Source organism: Doryrhamphus excisus, chromosome 12 (genome assembly GCF_030265055.1).
Source record: "Doryrhamphus excisus isolate RoL2022-K1 chromosome 12, RoL_Dexc_1.0, whole genome shotgun sequence".
NCBI classification, from domain to species: domain Eukaryota; kingdom Metazoa; phylum Chordata; class Actinopteri; order Syngnathiformes; family Syngnathidae; genus Doryrhamphus; species Doryrhamphus excisus.
Window position 1 is genome coordinate 7,499,037 of NC_080477.1, and position 26,326 is coordinate 7,525,362.

General features: G+C 39.5%; 1 protein-coding gene across 2 annotated transcripts in view; it reads left to right on the forward strand.

Annotated features, from left to right (window-relative positions):
- Positions 1-18,628, forward strand: part of LOC131139792 (glypican-6-like) — a 131,451-nt gene extending 112,823 nt beyond the window's left edge. Inside the window, exons 7-9 of one of the 2 annotated variants that reach the window (XM_058089687.1) lie at positions 10,345-10,475; positions 11,388-11,563; positions 13,875-18,628. In XM_058089687.1, the coding sequence (XP_057945670.1) occupies positions 10,345-10,475; positions 11,388-11,563; positions 13,875-14,092 (525 nt within the window). In that variant the 3' untranslated portion in view covers positions 14,093-18,628. The remainder of the gene's footprint in view (positions 1-10,344; positions 10,476-11,387; positions 11,564-13,874) is intronic. The other variant, XM_058089686.1, reaches the window with a different exon arrangement.
- The last annotated feature ends 7,698 nt before the right edge of the window (positions 18,629-26,326 follow it).

Sequence of the window (26,326 nt, forward strand, 5' to 3'; positions counted from 1 at the left end):
ACTATTCCACAACAGCGCTTCATCATTCCGAGAGGCGGAGAGCAGCAGCCACCTCTTCTATTCTTTTTCTTTGTTTTCTGCTAGGCTGTGTCATTACGCAATCTGTACCGGAAATGCAATTGGTTCTGCACATGTGCAGAAAGCATCTATAGTACATCCCGTCAAGCTATTTCTCGGCAGTCACGTGTTGGGTAAGATGATTTGCACTGTGAAATTTATGTCATCTGTCGATCTAATTTTCGGTAGTTCCAAGAGCGTAAATGTCAGGCACCAAGAGTTCTACTAAACATGTGCAACACCCCCTCAATTCCCAATAAATGTTATTAAGATTTGAGAAATTACAACATTATCTATTAATTAATTATCTTCTTTTTTTATTATATCATATACATGGTGGAAGGGGATAAATTATAACTCTTTTTTTTGGTTCCATAAATTATTGTTTTGTTTTGTTACCACTGAAAAATTACAGACAGGAGGATGTTATTTCTCAGTTTAGAAATAAAAGCTCCAGTTGAATCCTCCAGCTTAAGTTATCATTGCGCATTGCTTATGGGTGTTCACGTTCAAATATGACTGCATTTTAAGTCTTGTTTTATTGTATTTATTTATTTTATGTATATATACCAATATGACATTATGTATATGACATTTACGTCTGTGCCGCATTTATGCATTGCGCATGTTTTTACGCAGTACAGTCTAAATCAGGGGTGGGAAAATATTTTAACTTGTGGGCCACATTGAGTTAACAAAATTGTCCGGGGGGCCAGCACATATATTTAACACACACACACACACAGAGACTATTTTATGCTTATAATTTTCCTTGAATTATTTGTCTAATTTTATCTGTTTTAAGTGTTATACTATCAGCTGTATGTTCTCATGTCCCTTTTTTCAGGAGTACTTTAAACATCAGACCACATCAAACTATGTAATTACATTTTACAATTTTGTTGTTTTGTTTTTTTTTTTTTATACTAAATACGACATCGGGCTTGCAAGTCATGTTGCCAGTTTGTATGTTAAAAGTTGAAATACTTAGAAAGCAACTGGCGGACCGGATTCAAACGCTGGGTGGGCCGCATGTGGCCCCTGGGCTGTAGTTTGCCCACCTCTGGTCTAGATGATGCTAGTGACGTCTTTTAATAAGCGTCACTAAAATGACCCCTCAATATAATGCATATATATAGTATGGTTAAATTGGTGTATTAGTGTGGTTAATATGGTTAAATGGTCAAATTGCAAATGGAGGAAGTGACATAGATCTTGTGCATGTGCAGAACCAATTGTGGTTTCGGTATGGATTGCATACTGACAGGTTGCACCTTTCAACTTGTCTATTGTTGTTCTGCTGGGTCCTACTACATATTACACCTATTCAATAAATCCTACATGGCAAGATTTATAGTATGTCCACAATTTCAACCCTGGTGTTCCTCACGGCTTACTGGGTGCCATGTTCATTGTCCATCTTCCCATTTCTCATCACTGCTATTCTGACAATACCCATTTGTACATCCCTTCCACACTGGCCACAAAAAGTTATGAAAGTATCAGTGCTGGGATTTGTGTGTACCACCTCAAACTCAATATTGACAATACAGAGAGCAGGTATCTCTCCATGGGAACTACAGCCTTCTCATACACCTCTCAAACTTCACAGTGCTACCGTTGCCTTTTCCAAAAAAAAAAAAAAAAAAATGAAGAAAATAAGTCTTGGTATGCCTCCTGACAGCCCATTCTGCCCACTTTTCTGTGACAACTTGCTCCTGCAGGTTTTTCCTCTACAAAAATTCAAGTTTGATATTGTACTATTCCTTATGATAAAAGGTGCATAACTGTGGTTCCAGGCTCTTGTTGCCTTATATAACACAGTGTTGATTCCTTTATTGTTATATTTGAATTACCTAACTATGTAATAATGTAAATGTCTTACATGCTTTTGGTGCCATAGCCGCCACAACAGCCCAGGGCAAGATTTTGTCATTAATGGGTGTTATTTATTCTACTGTTTAACATCATGTTGTTGTCGTGCCTAATAACCTACAGAAAATGTCAGGTATTTTGATCATGTCTAAAGTATTTTTCCAATGCTCTCTTTGATCTTATCCCTGAGAGTCCAACTTTCAAACCTATTTCTTATGCTCAGTGTAATGCGCAGAAAGTGTTGGGCCTCCAGGCTCTTTGATATCTCTCTGTGCAGATGTTACCTTCCATAAGCCAAAGTGTCAACATTTCACCCATTCTTCAGACGCCAGCTCTGGTTATCAGAAACATATCTTTACCTGAAATTATATTCACATGTGTGACATATGCACACATATATTCAAGCACTACTTTTTTTCCGTTTTAGAAAAATCCACATGTAAATACAACTGAATACAACACCCATGTCAGCATTCATATCGGTAGCACCTCTGAGGCCAGCCAGAGAGCACTGTAACAGCCTGAAGCAGCAGCTGTCCAAGCACGCAGGATCACCACAGGAGAGACTGACGAAGCGGTTGTCAGAGCAAGTAAAGGATATGATGGAAAAACAGCAAGAATTGAACAAGATGATAAAAAAAAAACCACTAAGCATCATGGAGAAAGTACAAGTGAAACTACACAGGCTGGATGATCTGGAACAAAACCGTGGTTCAAAGTCAGAGTGGAAAACAAGGTATTACAGGAGTGCCACTCGCAAAAGAAACAATGAAGACAAAATAATTGAGCATCTGAAGAACCTTTGACGACATGGATCAGAATTTACAAATGATCAAACCCAGACCTGATGCCAGACCAGTCAGAAATAAGGATGCATCCCACTGAATGGAAGGAACAGCACTACCGTCATCATCGTCAAGTTCACCAAAAGAAAAATCAAATCCACACTCCTAAAACGGAAAGAAGCTGAAAGGCACAAGCATTTATATGAATGAACATCTGACAAAACGCAACCCTGAAAATGCAGAAGCATGAAGAACGAAGAATCTGAAGAATCAAAGAAGTATCCAAGGTACCTGAAGTGCCAACTGCAATTAAATGGAGAACCAGAGGCCAAAGGTTGTTTTCTTGTTTTTTTTTCATCTAAATTAATTTTATTCGTACAACATCCCCTTTGGCAAGAGTCAGGCTAACTCCCAACACTATTAAGGTGTTCCTTTTTAATGGGATTGTGGCCTAGAAATACTAGCTAGAGCAGGGGTTGGTAATTTGTTTTCCCAAAGGAGCGCATGAGAAACAGAAAAGATTGCGGAGGGCCGGGCCAACAGGCTGAACTAAACTATGCATAATGACAGTTGGCATAATGACTTTCTGTAAAATTCATTGTTTTGACAAGATGTGACTGTTAAATAAGGTTAATGAAAAATATGTATTAAATTTAAATTTCTCAAAACAAGAGTCAACAAAATAAAACGACCTGCATTAAGTCAAATTTAAACTCATTATAAACCGTTTGAAGTCCTTAAAGCTAAGATTTGCTATGTTTTTTATTTTTTTCATGTTGAGTGAGAGAAAGTAGACCCGAGTTCAATCCCACCCTCGGCCATCTCTGTGTGGAGTTTGCATGTTCTCCCCGTGCAAGGATCCAAGGTGCCAACTGCAGTTAAATGGAGGACCAGAGGCCAAAGTACTTGTCAAAGACATCAAGGATCTGGTTTAAATACTAAAGATCATATTACACAACAAGATGGAAAAGGAAAACAATTCAAAAACAGCAGCGATACAGACGGAAGGATTGCACGCTTTATCATCAGTATGCCACAAGAAGATCTACTTCTGGTTGCTGCTGAGCATGTATTTAAAATGGAAAGATGCAGGCTGAGCTCTTATAAAATGCCACCTTGTGGCTGTTTCATTCATTCATTGGTTCGTTTTCTACCGCTTTTCCACACGAGGGTCGCAGGGCCTATCCCAGCTGTCTTCGGGCGAGAGGCGGGGTACACCCTAGACTGGTCGCCAGCCAATCACAGGGCACATATAGACAAACAACCATTCACACTCACATTCATACCTATGGACAATTTGGAGTGGCCAATTAACCTAGCATGTTTTTGGAATGTGGGAGGAAACCGGAGTACCCGGAGAAAACCCACGCATGCACGGGGAGAACATGCAAACTCCACACAGAGATGGCCGAGGGTGGAATTGAACCCTGGTCTCCTAGCTGTGAGGTCTGCACGCTCATCCCCTTGTGGCTCTTTTTTTAGCTTACAACTGCACCAAAAGTGCTGTCTTCTATTGTGGAGTTGCATCATCACCTCTTTTTGAAGTAAAAATATGTCTTTGGGAGCGAATGAGCTAAAACATTTCTTTACACACCTTGAGCATTGGATCCCATTAGATTGAACAGTTATAATGTTGCCGGTCAACAGCAACGATTCCTATCAAGTAGCTTTCCATGAAAAGGAAACACCAAAACTCCACTCATAACCCTTGAACATAGAAGAAACGTCAGATGTCCCTGGAGCCAGAATTCAAAGAGAGAACTCTCCTCTTGAGACCGTCGCCGATGAAGCAGTCAGTGGGAAAGTTGCAATTGCAAAAAATGAACACAACCTTGGAATCATTGCAAGACATACAAGAGCAATAGGTTTATAATTCTTCCTGGGGATTATACTGTATTTAATGCCAAATCCAATATAATAAGTTATACCAAAAAAATTAAACCAAAAATTTGAAATTAAGCCAGTGAAATATGTAAGTCATTCCTAGTACACCCAAGAACAGCAAACAGATGCAGAGCTTAAACATTTAAATATTTAGTATAATATTTGATTTTTGCTATATTTTAATAAGTAATGTACCACACCTGAAGTATGTATGAGGCTGTGTTCACTTCGTTCTTGTGAGCTCAGATGTGAATACTGCATGGACCAGAGACTAAGATCAAATTATAGAGAAATTGCACAAATTGGTCACATTGGTCATATTGGTCTTCTTTCTGCTGTGTGTGGGTGCATGTTATATGAACAAATATTTTTAAATATATATCCTGTTTTTGACATTTCAACTAGTAAAACATAGCACATTTTTTTCATTCATTCATTCATTCATTCATTCATTCATTCTCTACCGCTTATCCTCACGAGGGTCGCGGGCGTGCTGGAGCTTATCACAGCTGTCTTCGGGCGAGAAGCAGGGTACACCCTGGGCTGGTCGCCAGCCAATCACAGGGCACATATAAACAAACAACCATTCACACTCACATTTTGGAGTCGCCAATTAACCTAGCATGTTTTTGGAATGTGGGAGGAAGCCGGAGGAAACCCACGCATGCACGGGGAGAACATGCACATTCCACACAAAGATGGCCGAGGGTGGAATCGAACTTTGGTCTCCTAGCTGTGTGCTATCACAATTTTTATTTAAAAAAAAAACTATTTGAAATTTGACTTTCCTCATATACTTATGTAATAAGTATTTTTTTAGCAGCCAACTTTCATCCAATGACAACAATGCTAGAGTGAACACTTACGAAATTACACCAGTTGTGTGCACCATACATTTTTGTTGATTTATTTATACACGTTAGCTAGCCTTGCAGTGCAGGAACATTACAGGATAAAGAAATATGCTGCCGCTCTATGCATTCTTTTGAAACAAGCCTTTCAGTACATCACAATGCATATGAACTATTTTCGAAAAAACAAAAAAAAAAAGTATTCCCATATTTCATTCATACTTAAAGTCTTGTTGGAATGTTGACCAGAGAGGATTATTACTTATCTGAGGCTTGTGCTAAAATAGAAAAGATGAAAGACACTAGCTGAGGGGGATTTAGGAAAAGCGGTTACTAAATGAGGAGCTCTAATGTTAAAATTCATTAGGAAACATCCTGCATTAGAAGGTGTCCTGGGGATTTAATACGTGTATTACATTTTAAGTCCAAATATTGTATCCCAAGTCTCTGATTAAATAAAGCTTAAAACAAAAGAGGAGATGGGACTCAAAAAAAAAAAAAGAACCATCCGATGCACAGTAGATGGATGAACAACGTTCTCTTTTGTGTTCCATGCCTATTGTCAGTCTTGCACGGGAGAGATAAGTGAAACGGTTTTTCCACTAGCATTCTGTGTAGTCAGTGGATGTTCAGTTCCAACTCAACAGCGGCGATTGTCAGGCAGCCAGCCCAGAAGGAAGTAAGCTACATTTGGCGTGTTGTCCGTTTGCCAGCTGCCTGTGACCCTGAACAGGATAAACTTTGTCAAAAATGGATGGTTAGCGATTACTTGCATATTGGTAAACATTAGTGCACTTTCACCATAATAAAGGGAGAATTTATGGAACTCCCATATTTAATTCATCTTGTTAGATTGTTCTGGTATACCTGTCACACCCTGTGTGATTGGTTGGACCATAATTTGTGTTTTCCCTTTATTTCCTTGCAGGCTCTTATTTTGTGACATTTCCTGTTGTCTACTGTTCTGATTGCTGCTGCCTCTACTCATCCATTTGTGTTTGCAATTTGTGTTCCTCTGTCGGATCATTTTGTTAGTGTCTTGTGCCTTCAGTGTGTGTTTTTGCTACAAGCTCTGTTTGGATTGCTTTTTCTGCTCTGCAAAGTTCCATCCATCTTCTATGCCGCCTAAACCGGTCACAGGTATGCTGGAGCCTATCCCAGCTGTCTTCGGGCGTGAGGCGGGGTACACCCTGGACCGGTCGCCAGCCAATCACAGGGCACATATAGACAAACAACCATTCACACTTTGAATTAGTCAATGACAACACAACTGAACACCAAATGCAGTTTTTAAATGAAGCTTCTTAATCTTGTTATTAAGGAGGGGGAAAAAAATCTAAACCTGAAAAAGTGATTGCTCCCCGTTAAAACATAACTTAACTGAGATTAATTGAGATCTATCAGTCTGGAAAAGGTTAAAGCCATTTCTAAAGCTTTGGGACTTCAGCAAACCACTGAGAGACATTATCTACAAATGACAAAAACATGAAACATTGGTGAACCTTCCCAGGAGTGGTCAGCCAACCAAAATTACCCCAAGAGCGCAACGGCGACTCTTCATCCTGACCTGAATCCTATTGATATGCTGGAAAACCCTCCAATGTGGGTGATGAGTGGGACATTTTTCTCCCTTAAAGGGGACCCATTATGCTCATTTTTCGTCCCTTTATATTGAGTTTTGGACTCCTGTAGAGCAGCTACACACAATAACCCACACAGATTCTTCCAGATTCTGAACCTATTCCAGCTGTATTTCAGTCTCTTTTAATTTATTCCACCAATGGCCCACCTCTATGCATGCCCATTCCGATGTGATTGGTCACAATTGGTCCCAAGCCTTCCCGAAGACTTCCAGACTACTGCCGAACCCCACTGTTTAATTTTTTTTTTTTATTAGAGTTGATAATAAATGACTAAACCCTTTGGGAAACTACTGCAAAAGTGGTTAGGAGCTACCAGTACCTCATGAGCTACTGACCGTAGATCCCTGACTTATCGTGTTAACATAGGTCCATGTTTACTAAAGGCAGACAATCTTGGCAATGTTATTATTATTAGAAACAAAAAACAAACAAACCAAAAAACTTCTTCCTCTTTCTTCTGTTGTTGTCCGTTTCCACTTTCAGGCCTTGTCCTGCCATCGTGTCACTGACTGTAGATACAAGGGTTTCCCGCAACAATTATATCAAATGTTAACTGAATCTGATCCTTCTAACTGGTCTTTCTTTGTGGGGCTTTTCTCCTCCATTTTCCTTGCTGTCATTGTAATATTATATTAATTATGTATCCAGATCGTTGATGTCTTTGACAACAAGCACTTTTTTTTAAGCTTGATGTAGATTGACGTTGGTGTTCCAAGTGCTAATACGAATGTATGTATTTTTTTATGTCTAGAGGGCTCTAATAATGTTAGAAAACATATTTAGTAGGCCGCAAAAAGGTTTTCAGTACTCAAAATATTAGATTTATTAACATGGAATCCGTGGAAATTCACTTATGGTCTGAAAGTAATTAGCTGTGATAAGTTAAGGATTATTGTCTCTAAAATCAGAAAAGACGGCAATAGCTGCTGAGATTGGTTAGCCGATAAACTTGTGCCCTCTTGTCATATCAGATAGAAAGACAACACCACCCTTCAAGTCTGTTCGTGATGAATGCTTGCTGTTCACCCACTCAAACTTCCTGCTGAGTCCAGATGGCGGCAGTCACGGGTGAACACTTGTTCCAAATATCCAAGCCGAACCCTCATGTCTGTCTTGTATGAATCAAAGACAAACACAATATGCATACGAGTGGACCAGAGATGTGAGGGAGAAAAAAAAGGAAAGCACAAACTGTCTTGATGGAATAAATGACAAGAGGGGTGATGCAAGTACAGAAAGTTTCCGCGTCTTAAATGTTACATATCTTCTTTTAAAGTCTATTGCTTTTATGCTGATATTCATGTGTACATTACCGTCTTGTTTTAGTGATTGATCTTTGATTAACAGCACAAACACTCCTTTTTCAAATTAGGGATTTTGTTAACTTTCATCCCTTCTGGTGACTTTTCAGGTCTTAATGAAATGTTTAGTGACTGCATTTGAAGAGCTTGCAACCAAAAGGCGCTAAATCCATTTTGACTGATTTCAAGAAAATCAATGATTTCTAACTACACACATATCAATCTATTTGGTCATCAAGTCTATATCACAAATGCATGTATATATATGCAATATAGGTCATAAAAATGCATGCTATAAAAATCCTGCACACACCATGTATTTTATATATTTTTTTACATTAATTTTTTTTCGGATTTAGTGCCTTTTGGCTGAAATAAATTTGAAGTCACCTTTAACTTCTTCAATGGCATTGTTGTAAAAGAATGTAAGGTGCTTTAATGTGCTATGCTAATAAAATAATTACAACACAGAAGCCATTCTCAACATACAATACAAAATAATTATTATGAATTAAATTAATAAAAATGTTATTAAAAGCAGTGCTCATATTTGACTGCACCATGAAGGTGACAGTGACAAAAATCATCTCATTACAAACTCTTTACATTGTATGTTTTTAGTACAAGTAAAATAATGTTTCTCATGAAAGTTGGAAGTGTCAAGGTAGAGACATGCCTTTTATGGCGTAAAAAAAACTTCCATGTTACAGAATACTGTAAAAACACAATTTGTGTTCTCCTGAATTGCATAACATACTGTAACTATCATACGTGTACTTAATGTACACAAACAAAACAGGATGCACACTGATGCTGGCTTTCTGTATGTGCAGTGCCAATTGTATTCTTCTCTCTGATTGGTCAGATTATCAATAGATGGGAAACTTGGGCCAATCAGAATAAAGAATAAAGAAAGGGATTTAGCTCCTTTTGGTTGAAATCTGAAATGGAAATAGCGCCTTTTGGTTATAAGCATAAATTTCATATCACTTTTTTCATATTTTTTAAAATGATTTCAAGACCAAAATATGTGATTTGGATACACATGACAGAGGTCTATCAAACTCATGAAAAACATGCAACTTAGTGAAAATTGGATTTAGCGCCTTTTGGTTGCAAGCTCTTCATTTGTACAGGAGGATTTGCTTTAGTGTCTTTTAGTGACAGCAAATACCCATTTGAATACTGAATAACTGCAGTGGGAACACTGGACATGTATGGAAAATATCTGCACAATCTAATGACACATGAGAGGTCTATCAAAGGGTGGCAAGAGCAATACAAGATGCAGGAGATTTGTCCGCCCTTGTTACAAGCAAAAAAATTATAATCATATGATCTGTCCATCTGGTGTAGTGCAAGTCAACACCAATGCAAACATCAATTTTATATGGTTTTACAGATGAACAAATTCACAACCCAAGAGAGGCTTTACTAAGTCAAGCAGAAGAGGGGAGATGGATCCAATGGTACAGGAAGTCTGGGGAGCAGATCTTCAGATTTGCATACAAATTAAGCTATGGTTTCCAAAGTGAAGGTGTGTAAAAATAATTACAGTGCTAGAACGGCAGATGTAATCTACCATGCTTTGCATTTTGCCCCCTGCAAGTTTGAAAGCCATAAGGTTGTAGAAGCTTAAGCTGAGACGGACTGTGCAAACAGTCTAAGATCCAGCTTCGGTATCCAGTATTTAAATAGGTAAGGCCTGATTGCACACACCTGCCAGACAGCTGCACACTCCGATGCAGCAATTAAGGATACGGTGCTCAAAAAGAGAAACGAGCAAATAGGTGCATTATAAATCTGACAGTGAATCTGATCACGGTTACCTTTGTAATGCAGACTTTTTATACAGATTTTATCTACGATCATCCACCTTCTCCAAAACACCTTCTCATCCTAAAAATCATGCTAATGTATTTTTGTGCTCTGTTTTGGCCTGCGGCAGGTGATTGACATCAAAGAGAAGTTGAAGGTGTCCAAGAGGTTCTGGTCCAATTTACCGGACGATGTCTGTGCCGAGGGCAAGCTGACAGAATCTGACGAGGAACAGTGTTGGAACAGCCACACCAAGGCCAGGTGAGGACATTTGAGACTCTTTATAACCACAATAAAGTAGGTCAGATATCTCGCTATCATACTTTTGCCAAGGATTAAAGGAACCACCCTGTGTTACTAGATTAACGCTTACTCTGGAAGCAGAATGGGTAGTGCCTATATGGAGAACTTCTATAAGCTCTAAGATTCTAATACCCAGGGGAGTGCGGACTTTTCACTTATCGCCACCGCAGTGTGGAGACTTTCACTGAGCTGTGCAAAAGATTGGACTGGCTGCTTCCTTTGACAGCAAGCCAAAGAGACAGGACCATGAATTATACCCATCCTTTGCCCCCAACCTGCAAATAACGAAATTGCCAGATGGTGTAATAAAAGATGTTAATTATCTTGCTTGTGCCAGCACTGTTTTTAAGCACCACTCTAAATCTGGAAGGTAAATCGATTGCTTAGCGACAATAAAACACATTAACAGTCAAGACATGTGAGAAGCGTATAATTAAATGATCTGCAGCGCCTTTTTCTTCATCACTAACAAGATGTACTTTACATCTATTTTATAAATTCAAAAACACATGCACATAACAAAAAAATAGTGACTTCTGTGGATCTGTTCCTCTTCACATCCATTGTTGCCTTTTGACAGGTTGTTCATTATGTGACTGTCATCAGTGAATGTGTTTTGCAGCACATTATTATGTCAAAATTCACTTGCAAATGGGTGACCTCACTCACCCAGGATCAAGAGTAAATATATCAAAGTACATTAAATCTGCCGCAGATGCAGATTTAATGACACGTTATTTGTTATGCATTAGCTGCCGATGTTAGTTGCGGAATATTTTCCACATAACACAAATGACATTTCTTTTGTTCTAAGTTCTGATGCATGATTTATACCAAAATACTAAATGTGTTGGGTGTTATTTTATCCAGATATTTTCCAGAAGTGGTGAAAGAGGGACTAACCAACCAGGTGAACAACCCAGAGGTGAACTTGGACATCACTCGGCCCGACACATTAATTCGACAGCAAATAATGGCTCTGCGAGTGATGACCAATAAGCTGAAAAATGCATACAACGGAAATGATATCTACTTCCAAGACTCCAGTGAGTTTTCCGATGACAATACATACAGTATTATATATATCAATGAGTAAAGAAGAGGCAAATATATTCTCCCTGTTTGAGTTTTATGTTGGTTTTGAAATGATAAACTATGCAAACGCAGCCATTAAATGCATAAACCCACACACAAAATACCACCACTGCAGAAATATGAGCCATCACCTCTGAAGGAAGATCTCAGCTGTTTTTCCATGTAGTAAATCATCATGTAACTCAGGAATCAGCAGTTTTACATAAAAAGCAAGACTGGCATCATTTGGTTGACGGACAGCTGTTGTCATAGTGACAGAAGTTTAATGCATGTTCCATGTTTAGATGAGAAAATTGTAAGAGAAACATTATGGTTACAGTAATAACACAAAGATACACAAGCAGTTGTGTCACACAAACATGGGATGTGCATTTTCGAGGACTAATTGCTACAGAATATATAGCATGCGACTCCCCTGTCAATCAGTCCTATTTAATTCTGAGTTTCACACAGACTAATTCAATACGTCTCTTCTACCTCTAAATGTGGATTCCATTCAAGGTTTCGTCTCCGTTACCAAGTTTTTGCTTATTTGGGATTTCTATTGGTTCTCTCTTTTCATTTATGAAGTGACACATGAACCACAAACTCGACATAATTTACATACTCAAAGCCGGACGAGGCAACATACAACGCTTACAGGATAGTATGTTTGAATGTTGGCATCTGTAGGAACTTGTTGGGCTGCAAATAATCAAACCAGAAGTTGTTTCTAATATTTTTTCCATCACCATAAAGTGTCCACTATAAACTTTAGTAGAAACTGAGTGTTATTATATTTGTATGTGTAGATTCAAAAAGCCCAGATCCTATACATCAGTGATTTTCAACCACTGTGCCGCGGCACACTAGTGTACCTTGAGAAACCGTCAGGTGTGCCGTGAGGAATTATCCAATATCACTTTTTATAATTAACATTTATTAATCATCATTTGCAAATATTATGTCAATAGCCATTATGTCAATAGTATACATGGACCCAAATATTCCAATTGCATTTGGTTTATTTGCTCAAACGGGAAGAATTGAACAGGGATGGAATATTCCTTTAACCAATCCGATTGAGGTATCTTGTACCCGCTCAAACGGAAAGTTGTCAGACTGCGTTCTTCTTCGTGGTGTTTTTCTTCTTCTGTTGTTTATTGGTGGTTGGCAAGCAGCTTTCATGTGTATTAACGCCATCTGTGAAACAGAATCTAAACCCTTCTATACTTTATTCACAAGTGCAGTTTTATTAAAAAAGAAAATATATATCTATATAAAACACGTCCTGAGTTTAATTATAAAATATTAGCAAGATTGAATTTGATCTTTTCCTGTTTAAATTTATCCCGGGTGCGTTCTAGACGTTCTTCAGTTTTAAAAATGGAGGCCAGCAATCGGCACTGGACTAAGCAAAGTTTATTTTTGATTCAAACTAAATTTCAAGACTGGACAGACGAAAAACTGGCAATACGGAGTTATTCCAACAAGTGAAAGAAAAACTTGGGGAAGCCGGTATCACGTGATGTTGATGTTTACGTTTTACTGGGCATGCCCTATTGACTATTCTGGTTGATTTTCACGGCGCATGTAGACAAGAGATTGGAATATTCCTTTCCATGGATACCATTGTTTCCCGAGAAGTCATTCGGAAAGAGAAAAAGTGGTCATGTAAAAACGTGGCTACTGTGGAGTGTCTGTGGTGTAAAGACTAGCAGAGCAATGTAATATTGGTCCGTGTGGCAACACCTACCTTGTTCCTCCGATAGACTTATTGATGCACGGGTGAGGTCGTGGTGACATTTTGTAACATTTTTGGTTAGTGGTGTGCCACAAGATTTTTCCAATGTAAAAAAACGTGCCGTGTCTCAAAAAAGGTTGAAAAACACTGCTATACATGATGCCATAAGACTGCCTCGGTTTAATGAAGCTGTACGAGTTCCCTTCTCCAGTGTGTTGCATAATAATATATGTATACAGTATGATATGATGTGTTATTCAGCTCAAGGCCACACACACGCACAGTTGAGTCAACAGATGCTTTGGTGTAACAAAATGATGTTTGTTTATAAGCGATGATAAATGAAATCAGCTTTGTAGACTGACTTTTTTCGACTCCCATTCCCAGCTTATAAAATGCATAATTTAAATGGATTTACAACTGAATATTGTGCATTTGTTTTTACTAATTGTTGTTGTCACATTAGAAGCTGGCTCATAATTATAACATAGAAGCCACTGTTGGTTTGACGAAAGCCTGGCCTTCTTTTGTCCATGCAGGTGACGAAGGCAGCACTTCTGGAAGCGGCAGTGGCTGCTCCGACGGTTGTACTACAGAGGCTATTATTGTGGGATCAGAAGCTCCTGTGATCGGAGCGGACAGAAGTGATGAACACACAGCAGCAGCAGGACAGACGCTCTCCCACAGACCGTCACTACTATTGATGGTGACCGCCATCATAGCGACATTCATTGCAATACAGCCCAGATGGAGATAATACATTCGAGCTGGCTGCTCACTGACTTCTATACTGCTGCGTACAGTATGTTCTACAGCTGCTCCCTCACTGGACCTGTAGAAGTTTGTGGAAACAACCCTTTTGAGAAAGCACTGACTGGCTGTGTGCTAAGACGAAAGAGTGAGACCAGTGCTGCATCCTAGTCATCCCCTAAAAAGTGGTTGCTGACAACACTTTCACCTCTTGGAACAAAAATGCAGATGTTTCGGAGTGCATTTTTTAAAAACTATTACTGGTGACAGTTCACCTTGTAATAGTTCTACCAATGATTTCCCAGATAACGGCGGAATGTGTTTAACTTTCATTTGTACAACATTTTTGTGACAACGTTCAGTTTATCCTAACAAAAGGCTTACTGTGTGCATGCAAGGAAATAAAGGTCAAATATATTTTTTTCAATGCAATTTTGGATTTTAAAGTCAGATTTCAGTTTGTATTCAGTCATATCATTTTGGATTCCGGTGACAGCTTTCCTCTTACCATTAATGCTCATTAATACACTCTGCTTTTTTTGCACGGATACATTTTGTTAGCTTGTTGTGTTTTAAAACTCCAAATGATAATATATCTATTTTTCAGATCATTTAAATGACTGATGATCATGCTGCAGGCGGCACAGCGGTCAAGTGGTTAGCGCGCAGAGCTCACAGCTAGGAGGACCAGGGTTCAATTCCACCCTCGGCCATCTCTGTGTGGAGTTTGCATGTTCTCCTCGTGCATGCGTGGGTTTTCTCCAGGTACTCCGGTTTCCTCCCACATTCCAAAAACATGCTAGGTTAATTGGCGACTCCAAATTGTCCATAGGTATGAATGTGAGTGTGAATGGTTGTTTGTCTATATGTGCCCTGTGATTGGCTGGCGACCAGTCCAGGGTGTACCCCGCCTCTCGCCCAAAGACAGCTGGGATAGGCTCCAGCACACCCCGCGACCCTTGTGAGGAAAAGCGGTAGAAAATTAATTAATGAATGAATGAATGATCATGCTGCATCTTTTATAACAATTACATATTTCACTGGATTGTGCGGCAATGTAATGTTTTTTTTTAAGATTTAATATAATGTATTATTTATTCAAAGCACATTTATCAATTCAAACAGACAAACAGCAGTAAGCCATTGTTTCATTTCCTCTGCACATTGTATCCCAATAACTGCCTCCTTTACAAAGCCTACACGTGTATTTGCTTAGCCATCAGGTCACAGCCTCCAAACACAAGTCATGTAAGGAGTAATGGTCTCTGCAAGATATCCACAAATCCAGCCATTAGAAATGAAGCCAAATGCAGAGGTTGGAGGATGGGCTAGTAATAAAAGAACTAAGGTCACTACAAAGACGCCTCTGTCTGTGTCTTACATGTTTGACCTCTAACATGATATAGAGGCTCATGGGTCAGGGACCAGTGTAATTTATGTGATATTTCGCTACAAAACGCCTACTTCGAGATATGTTGCAGGAATAATTAAGGTGGCAAATGTGAACACTTCGAAAAGGTGTGCTTGGAGACCAATACCTGAAAAGTGAGTGTTTTTTCTCGGTGGAGACTGTCTCTATAGCCCTCCACGAGCAAATTAACAGCTGCTGTGAGCATCTCAAAGAGATTACACGTTTCATGTAGCAAGCATGGAACATTACTCCTCACTTTACACTGCACACCAGAGAGGAAGAGCACTTTCCTTCACAGACGTTCTCTTTAAAAAGTTCACAAACGACAAGCGTCACAGAAATGCGGTGCTCCTGTTGTCCTATCCAATGAGCCAATATTTGAGTGGCTATCCATAGGGACAACATTTGCAGCTGATTAAAAGTATTTCTGTTGGACCATATGGCTTAGCAGAGAGAGCTCGACACAAAAAGCCTGTACTGCAGACAGACAGAGAAGAAAATGAATTATGTCGCCTTGCTCTCAGCAGAAAGTGTGTTAGCAGGAGGTGACCAGCAGCTTCCCGGCAAACTCACCATGGTGCAATTGAATTAGTGACAAGAACACCCCTCCCACCCGAGTGAAACAGTCCAATAGCATGAGCTGAGCCATACAGGAATGCGTTGAACATCGTTTAGAAATGTACAGGTGGTCCTCGATTGGTCCTCGCCTTGTTAAATTTTAGTCATAAGGGAGGCGGAGGTACAAGTTGCAAGACAAGCCTTGTTTCTGCTCTTCCTGCTAAAACACGAGCAACCTTTCAGTCTTCATATTCTGACTATGCTGCTTAGCTATTGCTGTATCTGTTAGTGGAGAGGATCCTTTTAACGCGCACAAGGATACTGTCAGGATGGTGTTACGTTTAGTATTATGAGATTTTCACCTTTCGGTGACAGTGACGCCTGCACATGTGCCAGCCGAGGAGGACTGATAGACCACTTCCTCGTCATACTTGCAATGTCCGGGTAGAAATTACAATACGATCCTTATCCTTAATGATGGTCGCGACAGTCAAGTACTAATATTAGTCAGAGATATTTATGATGTTCATTTTCACTTCCATGGTGATGACTTGATGCGGTCCCTGCTTTACCCTTTGGAGTCATAATGAAATGCATAAGTACTAAACGATGCTGTCGTTACTCATCATAGACCAGGCGTAGGTGCCCATACACTGTGCCAATGTAGTGTGGCCAGCGCACTTTGTAGCTTTTGTGATCGGCGCAGTCTGGCGCACCCACGCCTCTTTACCTCCCACTGGCACAAGTGACAAAAAGGGAGGAGACAAGGCGTGACAGGGTTTTACACAACTGAGTGTAACCAATAAAATGAACGCCTCCATTTCCTTTAAATATGCAGGGCCCACAGGACTGCGCATCTGAGGCCACAAAGCGCGTCACCACATAGACCACCATCTGACATCAGATGTGATGGGACAATTAATATAAAAATTTAAATGCTAGTTCAGACGGTTACATTCACTAGTGGTTGCTGTGATTCTTTATTGCATAAAAATGTGTATGGCACACTCAAAAACCTGCCTGTGAGGTTTTGGTGACGTGTGTGCACTGTGCTCCTGTCAACCAAATTTACCATTGCCTGGGATGCGCTTCACCTGCGCCATAAATAGCTTTCAGTGCACCCTTATCCCGCTGTTTTGTCACAAAATTTTCACTGCGCCAAGCTGAAAATGTGGACACTTCCCACTAGTACGCCGCCATGCCCATCTCGGCGCAGCCCAATCTACCAGATTACCAAATTGGCTGCGCACATTGATGCGCTGTACGAAGTTACCACTGCATGGGGTGCGCCATGCTGCATCACCCTGCACTATCTTGAGCTGCGCCACGAAAACAGAGCCCCAGCGCCTTACGCTACGTGCTATGCAGCAACTACTTCTCGAACGAGTGTCGTGTTTAAGGACCAAAATTAAAAATTACGTTTTTTATTAATTTACGGGAGCATGTTTGTAACCACGGAACGTCGTAAACTGAGGACCACCTGTATAATAATAATAAAAGTATTGATTGTACGTTCAGACATTTGTTTTGTTAGCTCTTTTAAGATGTGATGTCCCTGTCCTTTTTAATATTTTAATTGGAAAGTGTTTAATTCACTTCTGCCTTTGGCATTTTAGTTGAGTGACAGCACATGTCAGTTTTCAAACACATTTGTTAAGGAAACCGTTAAGGAAAACTGTCGAGTTAATCGAGTATGAAAAAGAGCAAAAAATAAAGAGCAAGGGTATGACGTTGATTTAATCATTTAGTAATGTAATCAAAATTTGGCCTCGGATGATTTCAGCTTTACTGCATTAACAGCTGTGCGTGTGAGCATCTGTGGTTGTGCAAAGGTTGATTGCCCTACTAAGAGCCCAGGCAAGACATGTCTGCAAATGAATGAGAATAAGATAGATCTTTACTGTTGTCCCTGAAATGCATTGAAGGAAATACACAGACACATTCTTAAGCTGGTCCAATTTCTCCAAAGAGCTTGCATCAGTAAACAACACTCTCATTATGTTAAGAAGGATGTTTGCCCTTTTCCTTTGCCTTGTGTATTCTCCCCTGACAAGCTATCAGACCATGGTCGCACACAGAGTATCAGTGTCGGAGATGCTTCAGTGCTTAACTTAATTTGTTGTGAGGCTTTTTTTCTTCTTTAGTCTCTTTGGCATTTCAAAAGTGGAAAAAAGAAAACTGCACCACCCGTGATTGAGGTTTGTAGGTTGTTTACAGAATGTTTCAAGTTAAATGTGTTATGCAAGGTTCTCTTCATTTTGACGTAAACCGTTTAATGCACTTTTGCTTAAACATATGCTGTGAGTGTGGTAGGGTTGTCATTTGTGAAATCAGATGACCAAGGAGCAGATGAAGATTTTCACAGCCGTCAATTGACGCTGTTTTAAGTGTTTTGGAACTGAAGTTGCTGATACAAGCGGACATGCCTTACCATTTTTTAAAATAATTGAATGGATAGCTCATTTGGCTTTTGTTACAGAAAATAAATATTAAACATTTTATTAAATAAATGAAATTAAATGTGGCTATGTTCTCTTTCTTGTCTATATTTATATTTCAGCATGACGCCCGTGTGTTGCCCTTGTCTTTTTGTTCCCATTAGAATTTTGTAGGACTTAGTTAAACAATATAAATAACTCATAAAATCCTTGAGTACGGCAATCCCCAACCACAGGGCGAACTTGACCGCGGAAAACATTCAGGTGCAATTTAAAATAAAATAAAAAAATTTAAATAATACATTTGTTACTAAAAAAAACTTAGAGATATGGGCAATTTATGTATTATAATAATATGCATGGAGGTACAGGTGGCAGAAAATCAAAACCCAGCGTCTGCCCCCACAGAGCTGACCCAGCACATGAGTAAGCGGGCGGACGAGCCTCAAGGCAACCCACCACTCCGCGAAGGCCGACATCCGCCGGGTAGCAAATCCCCGGAGCGAGAGTGCAAGGCCAAGGACCAAAACCGAGAAGGCAAGACTAGCAACCGACCTGCGGATGGACCCCATCAGGCCTCACACGGGGCAGAGCATGGCCACGCCCCTAAGGCACAACAACGCATAATCGCTCTGCAAAACAAACTCTCTTTGTGCTTTTAATTTTAAGTAGTTCCTGACTTACTTTTACATAATATATATGTAAATAATAATAATAATAATGATAATAATAATATTTTTTTATTATTATTGTTGTTGTTGTTGTTATTATTATTATTATTATTATTATTAAAAAATGCCTTTTTATAATAATAATAATACATTATTATTATTATTAAAAATGCATTTTAAATAATAATAAAATTATTATTATTATTAAAAATGCATTTTAATAATAATAATAATAATTGTATTATTATTATTTTTATTATTATTATTATTATTATTATTATTATTATTATTATTATTATTATTATTATTATTATTATTATTATAAATAAATAAATAAATAAATAGATCGCTATAATGTACAAATCCCGTCCCCCCCGCCGTCCCAGAAGTCCGCCAGATATTTGTGGGACCGTGAGTCGGTTGGGCATCACTGCAGTGCCGTTATGACTTTTAAAAGTGGTTGGTCCAGCTTCAACACAGTCCGCAAGCATTTCAGACATGCTGTATACTGAAAACTATACATTTTCATAATCTCGTGGTTAAGGTCAAACAGATTTAGGGCATATTTTTACATAAAACCTGTTTTTCGAAGTATGTTTTTTAGATAACAAAAAATATGTAAATCTATATTCATTGTAATGCATAACATTTTGTACAAATTCCTACTACGCTTTAAGGTGTGCTTTGGTTGTTCTGAGTCATCACATGTTCAGCGCTGATAGCATTGATAGGCAACATATGATCAGTGACTGATCACTGCTATACGTAGTTGTGCTGCATGTATTTAAACCTGCTGTTTACTTTGCTGTACAAGGTACAAAACTATGGGAATTGACAGTATGCCTTCCCAAATAGAGCTGATTCCACATAATATTTAATAACGCTAAGCATCAGGTATCAAAAAGATGAGACTTTTTATGCTTTAAAAAATTGTAATATTCTCTGAATGTTTGAAGAAAATTGTGGCTAGTAGCTACGGATGTAATATTTGACCTCAGCCACTTCAGAAATCTTGCCTTTGATGTATTTTAAATGAAATAAGCTTTTTCTTCAAGCTGGGCAAATTCTGTTCAAATGAATCCTGTTTCTCACTTCCTTTTCAATCAGGGGATTGTTTTTCATGGGATGCATGGACGGGACGAGGACCGATTCGTAGCATCTGATTGTTGAATTATTCATTTAATACAGAAATATAGATAGAAAAATGTATAGTTGTCCACATTGCAGTTTGAATTTCATGGCTTCACTCTATCACTGTTTTTTTACAATATTTTTTTGTTTACATTTATTTGCCTAAATTAAGCATTTTTAATGTGATTTTTTGGATTTTCTGACATCAGGTTTTTGACGTCCCAAAGAAAGAATCCTACTTCACGGAAATTCACTTCACTTTAAATTCACTGGAATCAATAACTGCAATCATCAAGGGATTAGTGTAGTCAGAAAACAGGTAGAATTTGTTTTTTTTCATTGTCTATAAAAAAAGACAAATTGCAGTGAATACATCAACCAATTCATCCAGCGTCCAGAGGAAACAAAAATACGCAACCATACAAAGGACAAACAAGACAAAAATAACGAAGACAAGGCAACATATTCTATTTACCCAGACCACCTTGGTTCCCGCAACTTCTATAAAATATTGTATTCATCTCCAGATAGCGATGGATTGTTTTTTAATTGGTCAGATGGACTGTTAAGGCGCCACACGGCGGCCAAGTGGTTAGGAAATATGTTGATACAAAGTGAATCAAACTAGAGTAAAATGTTCGCGCATTGTCAACAAGTCTGCTACAACAAGAAAATTGTTTTGAATCCAAACAAAGTAAATCTACAGAATCATGTTCGCCTGCTGTCAGTGACACCAAGATCTGAGTGTTATTCAAATAGGACACATAATTATAGCTGCGTATTAGCTGGCCTAAATGAAGCATGAAGCAACAAAAGGGGTCCCAGGATTGAACCCTAGGGAACTCCACAGGTCATAGTCATTTGGTCTGAGACACAGTTACCAACTCCTGTCCTCTATATAGGACTTGAATCAGTTTAGAGCAGCACCACAGATTCATAGCCAGTTTTCTAACCACTGAAATAAGATCACATGTTCAGCTAGGTCAAAGCTAAGTTTTGTAGTTATTATTTGGTTCATATCGCCTCTGGTTTGACATCATAAACTCACCAATAGATTTGGGATATTGCATTTTGCAGCTCAGTTTTTGTCACAAATATTTGACTTGTCCGTGAGATTCACACACACACACATACACACACACACACCACCCAGCCAGGCATAAGTGCTCACAAGCAGCATCGAGAATGTAAACAAAGTCGATGAAGGAAGGAAGGAAGGAAGGAGGAAGGAAGGAAGGAAGGAAGGAGGGGGTAAGGAAGGTAGGAAGGAAGGAAGGAAGGAACACAAGTGCTCACAAGCAGCATCGAGAATGTAAACAAAGTTGATGAAGGAAGGAAGGAAGGGAGGAAGGAGGGAGGGACGGAGGGAGGGAGGAAGGATGGAAGGAGGGAAGGAAGGAAGGAAGGAAGGAAAGAAGGAAGGAAGGAAGGAAGGAAGGAAGGAAGGAAGGAAGGAAGGAAGGAAGGAAGGAAAGAAGGAAGGAAGGAAGGAAGGAAGGAACACAAGTGCTCACAAGCAGCATCGAGAATGTAAACAAAGTTGATGAAGGAAGGAAGGAAGGAGGGAGGGAGGGAGGGAGGGAGGAAGGAAGGAAGGAAGGAAGGGGGAGGAAGGAAGGAAGGAATGAACATAAGTGCTCACAAGCAGCATCGAGAATGTAAACAAAGTCGATGAAGGAAGGAAGGAAGAAAGGAAGGAGGGAGGGAGGGAGGGAGAGAGAGAGATAGAGGGAGGGAAGGAAGGAAGGAAGGACAATACAAGTTAAGCTCAGCCTAACACTACAAAGACTCTCCTTACCGAGCATTCCCTCGCAAGTGTATTGTAGTGAATAAAATCGACCAATTACCACTACACAATACCCACAGTAAGAGAATTTGTTTAGCGGAGTATTTTTGAAGTGGAAAAAGTTGCGTTGATGTGTTGTGAGGATTGCCATTGCATGGCTTTGCTCTAAAAAGCAATAGCAACATTTGAGGATTAGTCGACTATGAACAAAGTTTTAAAATATTTGAATGAAAATCCTTCGTCGAAGACAGCCCAAGCGTGCACACAAACAGCGGTCTCAGAAATGATGTTTTTGCAAGAGGCTACAGTATACAGACAATGATAGCTAACCTTAGTAGCTAAATTTAGCCATTAGCTGACAACAAACATAACGGATGTGCGTTATGCAGGGGGTGAGTGGGTGGTTAAAGAGCGGATGCAGTACGTTCAGAGGTTTGTGTCTTTTTTTCCATTCACTGCAAGTCACTAGAGTAATGTAATGGCAGAAAATGTACAGCGTTATCTTGTGCAATATGGGTTCATGCAACAATACAAGGTACACCAACATATATTGGATATCCTTTAAATAACTAGAGAAACACTCCGCCACTCACCATAGTCCCCCCCATATTGGGATTCACAAAAAAATAATAATCCTTTTTTTTTAATCAGTGTCCTGTATTGAAAAAATGGATCCACAAATGTCCACAATGGATCGCACTGTTAAAGAATCCTTTAAAAAAATACCCGGATCCAGACGGTGATCAGGATCATCCCACAAAATGTTGTCCCATATCCCATTTCTGACCATTCCTGAAAATGTCATCCAAATCCTTTCAGAGTTGTTCATATGAGGTAGAGCTGTAGATTGGAATATGATAGTAATAGTTAATATGTTCCCACGCTGAGTGAAATAAACAAGCAATGGCCAGGTTGCTATGATGATTGGACTGGCCAATAATTTACATAAACATAAGCAAGCATAAACAATGGCCACACAACAATGCGTGCAGCAGCAGACAATGCGTGCAGAGTGAAGTATCCCCTCCAGCACATACTGTAAGTGTGGAATTCATTATATGTATACTACAGCTGGTGTTTCTAGAAAATTCAATGATTAAAAACAGTAATAATAATATCCAGCAAGCCACTTTTTCATCTATAAAAATGTCTCATATAGAGGATGTGTCTGTAAAGCTGGGCGTCCATCAGATTATTCATTTATTTCATTCATTCATTTTATATACCGCTTATCCTCACAAGGGTCGTGGGGGTGCTGGAGCCTATCCCAGCTGTCTTTGGGCGAGGGGCGGGGTACACCCTGGACTGGTCGCCAGCCAATCACAGGGCACATATAGACAAACAACCATTCACACTCACATTCATACCTATGGACAATTTGGAGTCGCCAATTAACCTAGCATGTTTTTGGAATGTGGGAGGAAACCAGACACAGAGATGGGGAGGGGTATTCATTTATTTATTCATTAATTCATTCATTTTCTACCGCTTTTCCTCACGAGGGTCGCGGGCGTTCTGGAGCCTATCCCAGCTGTCTTTGGGCGAGAGGCAGGGTACACCCTGGACTGGTCGCCAGCCAATCACAGGGCACATATAGACAAACAACCATTCACACTCACATTCATACCTATGGACAATTTGGAGTCGCCAATTTTTGGAATGTTGGAAGAAACCGGAGTACCCGGAGAAAACCCACACATGCACGGGGAGAACATGTAAACTCCACACAGAGATGGCCGAGGGTGGAATTGAACCCTGGTCTTGTAGCTGTGAGGTCTGCACGCTAACTACTCGACCGCCGTGCCGCCTCATTTATTTATATATTTATTCATTTTCAAGAAGGCCTTGGAAAATGTATTTTTAATAGAAGTGAATTGTAATCTCCTAGACTTGAATGAGCTGCCACAACGCTATAGTCTAGTGGCTATGTAAACTGCAGCCAGCTGCCAAGGATGAAAGCCACCAGGAGCAGTGCTTGTGACCTGAGCATAAGGATGGGAACAGCTGGTGACTAAAATCAGAGACCCTCCACAGGCCAGACCTTCTTTTTCAAACACACTCCGAGTCTGCACGTATTGAGAGGGTGCTCTACCTTCCTGCTACTTGACTACTCTGACTATGTGCCACATTGGAGTTATGGTAGATGGTAGAGCAGGTCAGAAATCTTCGGGATCTGCGATCTGATGACAGCAAAGACCATAACGTTCACCTGCTCATCTGCAACCTCATCAAGTCATTCTTTAAATGACTTGGGTCATTTATGTCACATTTTGTCAGGTAATGCAGAAAAAATGTCAGTCAGCCAGAGGGCATAAGACAAAAAGCTGACTGCATTTCCGTGTCCATTACATCTCAGTCGCTCCCCCAAACATCCATTTATTCATTTTCACATGACAACATCAATGGAGACAGCACGAAACAGGCTTACATCTACACCAGAATTATTCATTACAAGCCCTATTTCTGAATGTACAATTATTTATGTGCTTCAATTATAGATAAAGCGGTGAGAAAGGGGCAAACTCCAGACGTAATACAGAAAGTTTATGGATTCCAGTAACAGAGCTTTTGAGTTTTTTTTTTTTTTTTTCCAAGATCTATGTGATAATTTGGGATTGCTCTTGGCAACGACTTGTGAGAAGAAGAAATAATTAGGCTTCACTGTGATGCAGTCAAAATACATGAAGTGCAGCCTCTGCTGCCATAACTACAAAAGAACGTAATTGAGACATTTGCTGGGTGTTTCATCTCTGCATGCAGACTATTTAAACAGCATCTATATCATTTAGAATTCAAAAGTCCATCTTGGTACATAATGTTTAAGCACAGAACGATGAAGCAAAATGTTTGGACGTTACCATAATTACCATAATTTCAGGTATGTATACGCTGCTACTTTTTTCTCCTTTGCACCCTGTGGTGGATACAGTCATGCAGCTAATTCGTGGTCACGTTGTGGTCTTTTATGCTTCGGAGCAGTCGTTTTATGCTTTGTGTGCACATTGCCATCATTAGTGAGTACCACTTATTGCTTATCCCATTTGATATTGAGTAAAGTGATAGCGATCTGATACTTTGTACAAATACAAGTAAATTGTTGGTAAATAGTGTATTTTAAATGCAGGCCAAAAAGTTCAGTTGATCTTTATTCTACTATTCAGCAATAGAAACATGGCAGATACTTTAGCCCAAGCATCCACAATCCACAATTATGTCATTTTCAAAATTTATTTGCTTCACTTGGTTTTTCCCAGTATTGGAGAGATGGGCGCGATGTTGTTTTGCAGCCCCGCAGGCGTGGCGGACGTTAAGTGTACATACTGTACATATTAAGTCATGTTCTCTGATTGGTTTATCGCTGCCAGCGTTTGTATTACATCTCTGTGTCAGCGGGGAATGGTCCGACAGTCAATCAAGCGGAGCTCTTACCAAAGTAGCACAACAATATTTTTACAGATTTTGGAACTCAGTGCACACATAATGCGTATCATCGATTTTTGAGAAAATTAAAGGCTTTGAAGCGCACCTTATGAACAATGAACAACTGTTTAAGTAGGTGAAAGGTCAGGAATACGCAATTGAAATTGGGTTAATTAATTTACTAAACAAGCCCTTTTGGCCTGATTAGGGTGAGGAGAAATTGTTTAGTTACTTTCCACTTTGTTCCAACTACAAATGACTGAAATATTAAAGTATATATATTTTGATTGATTTTAGAGCCAAAAGATCTGGTATCGTAATTATCGAAATTTCAGTAATAAATCACAAATCATGGAGAATTCGCAGAGAGGCGTATGTGATGTTTTTCAGTTTGAAGGCGATTGATCTTGGGGCTTTTGCTCGGTGGATGGAGTGTGTCGGGAGGTTCACTGTCGCCAGCAACGGATTCAGTGTTTGATTTGCCTTGAGGCGTGTGACACTGCTTGCGTGTAGCGCCAAGCAAAGAAGAAGAGAGACCAGGGCCGTGTGTGCTCAAGGAATTGTGAGTTTGTTCCGCTCCAACACTTGAAGAGGATGACTTTAGTGGTTTTACTGTCAGGCCCTGATTGTCACCCATGTGACTTATTTCTCAGTTCCGGTTCTTTTGCTCGTATTTTGTAGTACTTCCTGTTTTGTTCCACCTAGTTTAATGCTGCCTTTACTTTCTCGTTGTCTCTCCTGGTGATAATTTGTGTTTGCTTTATTCAGTTCAGCCGATTGTTGCATGTTTTGTACGTCAATGTCTCGTGCCCTCTGTATGTGTTTT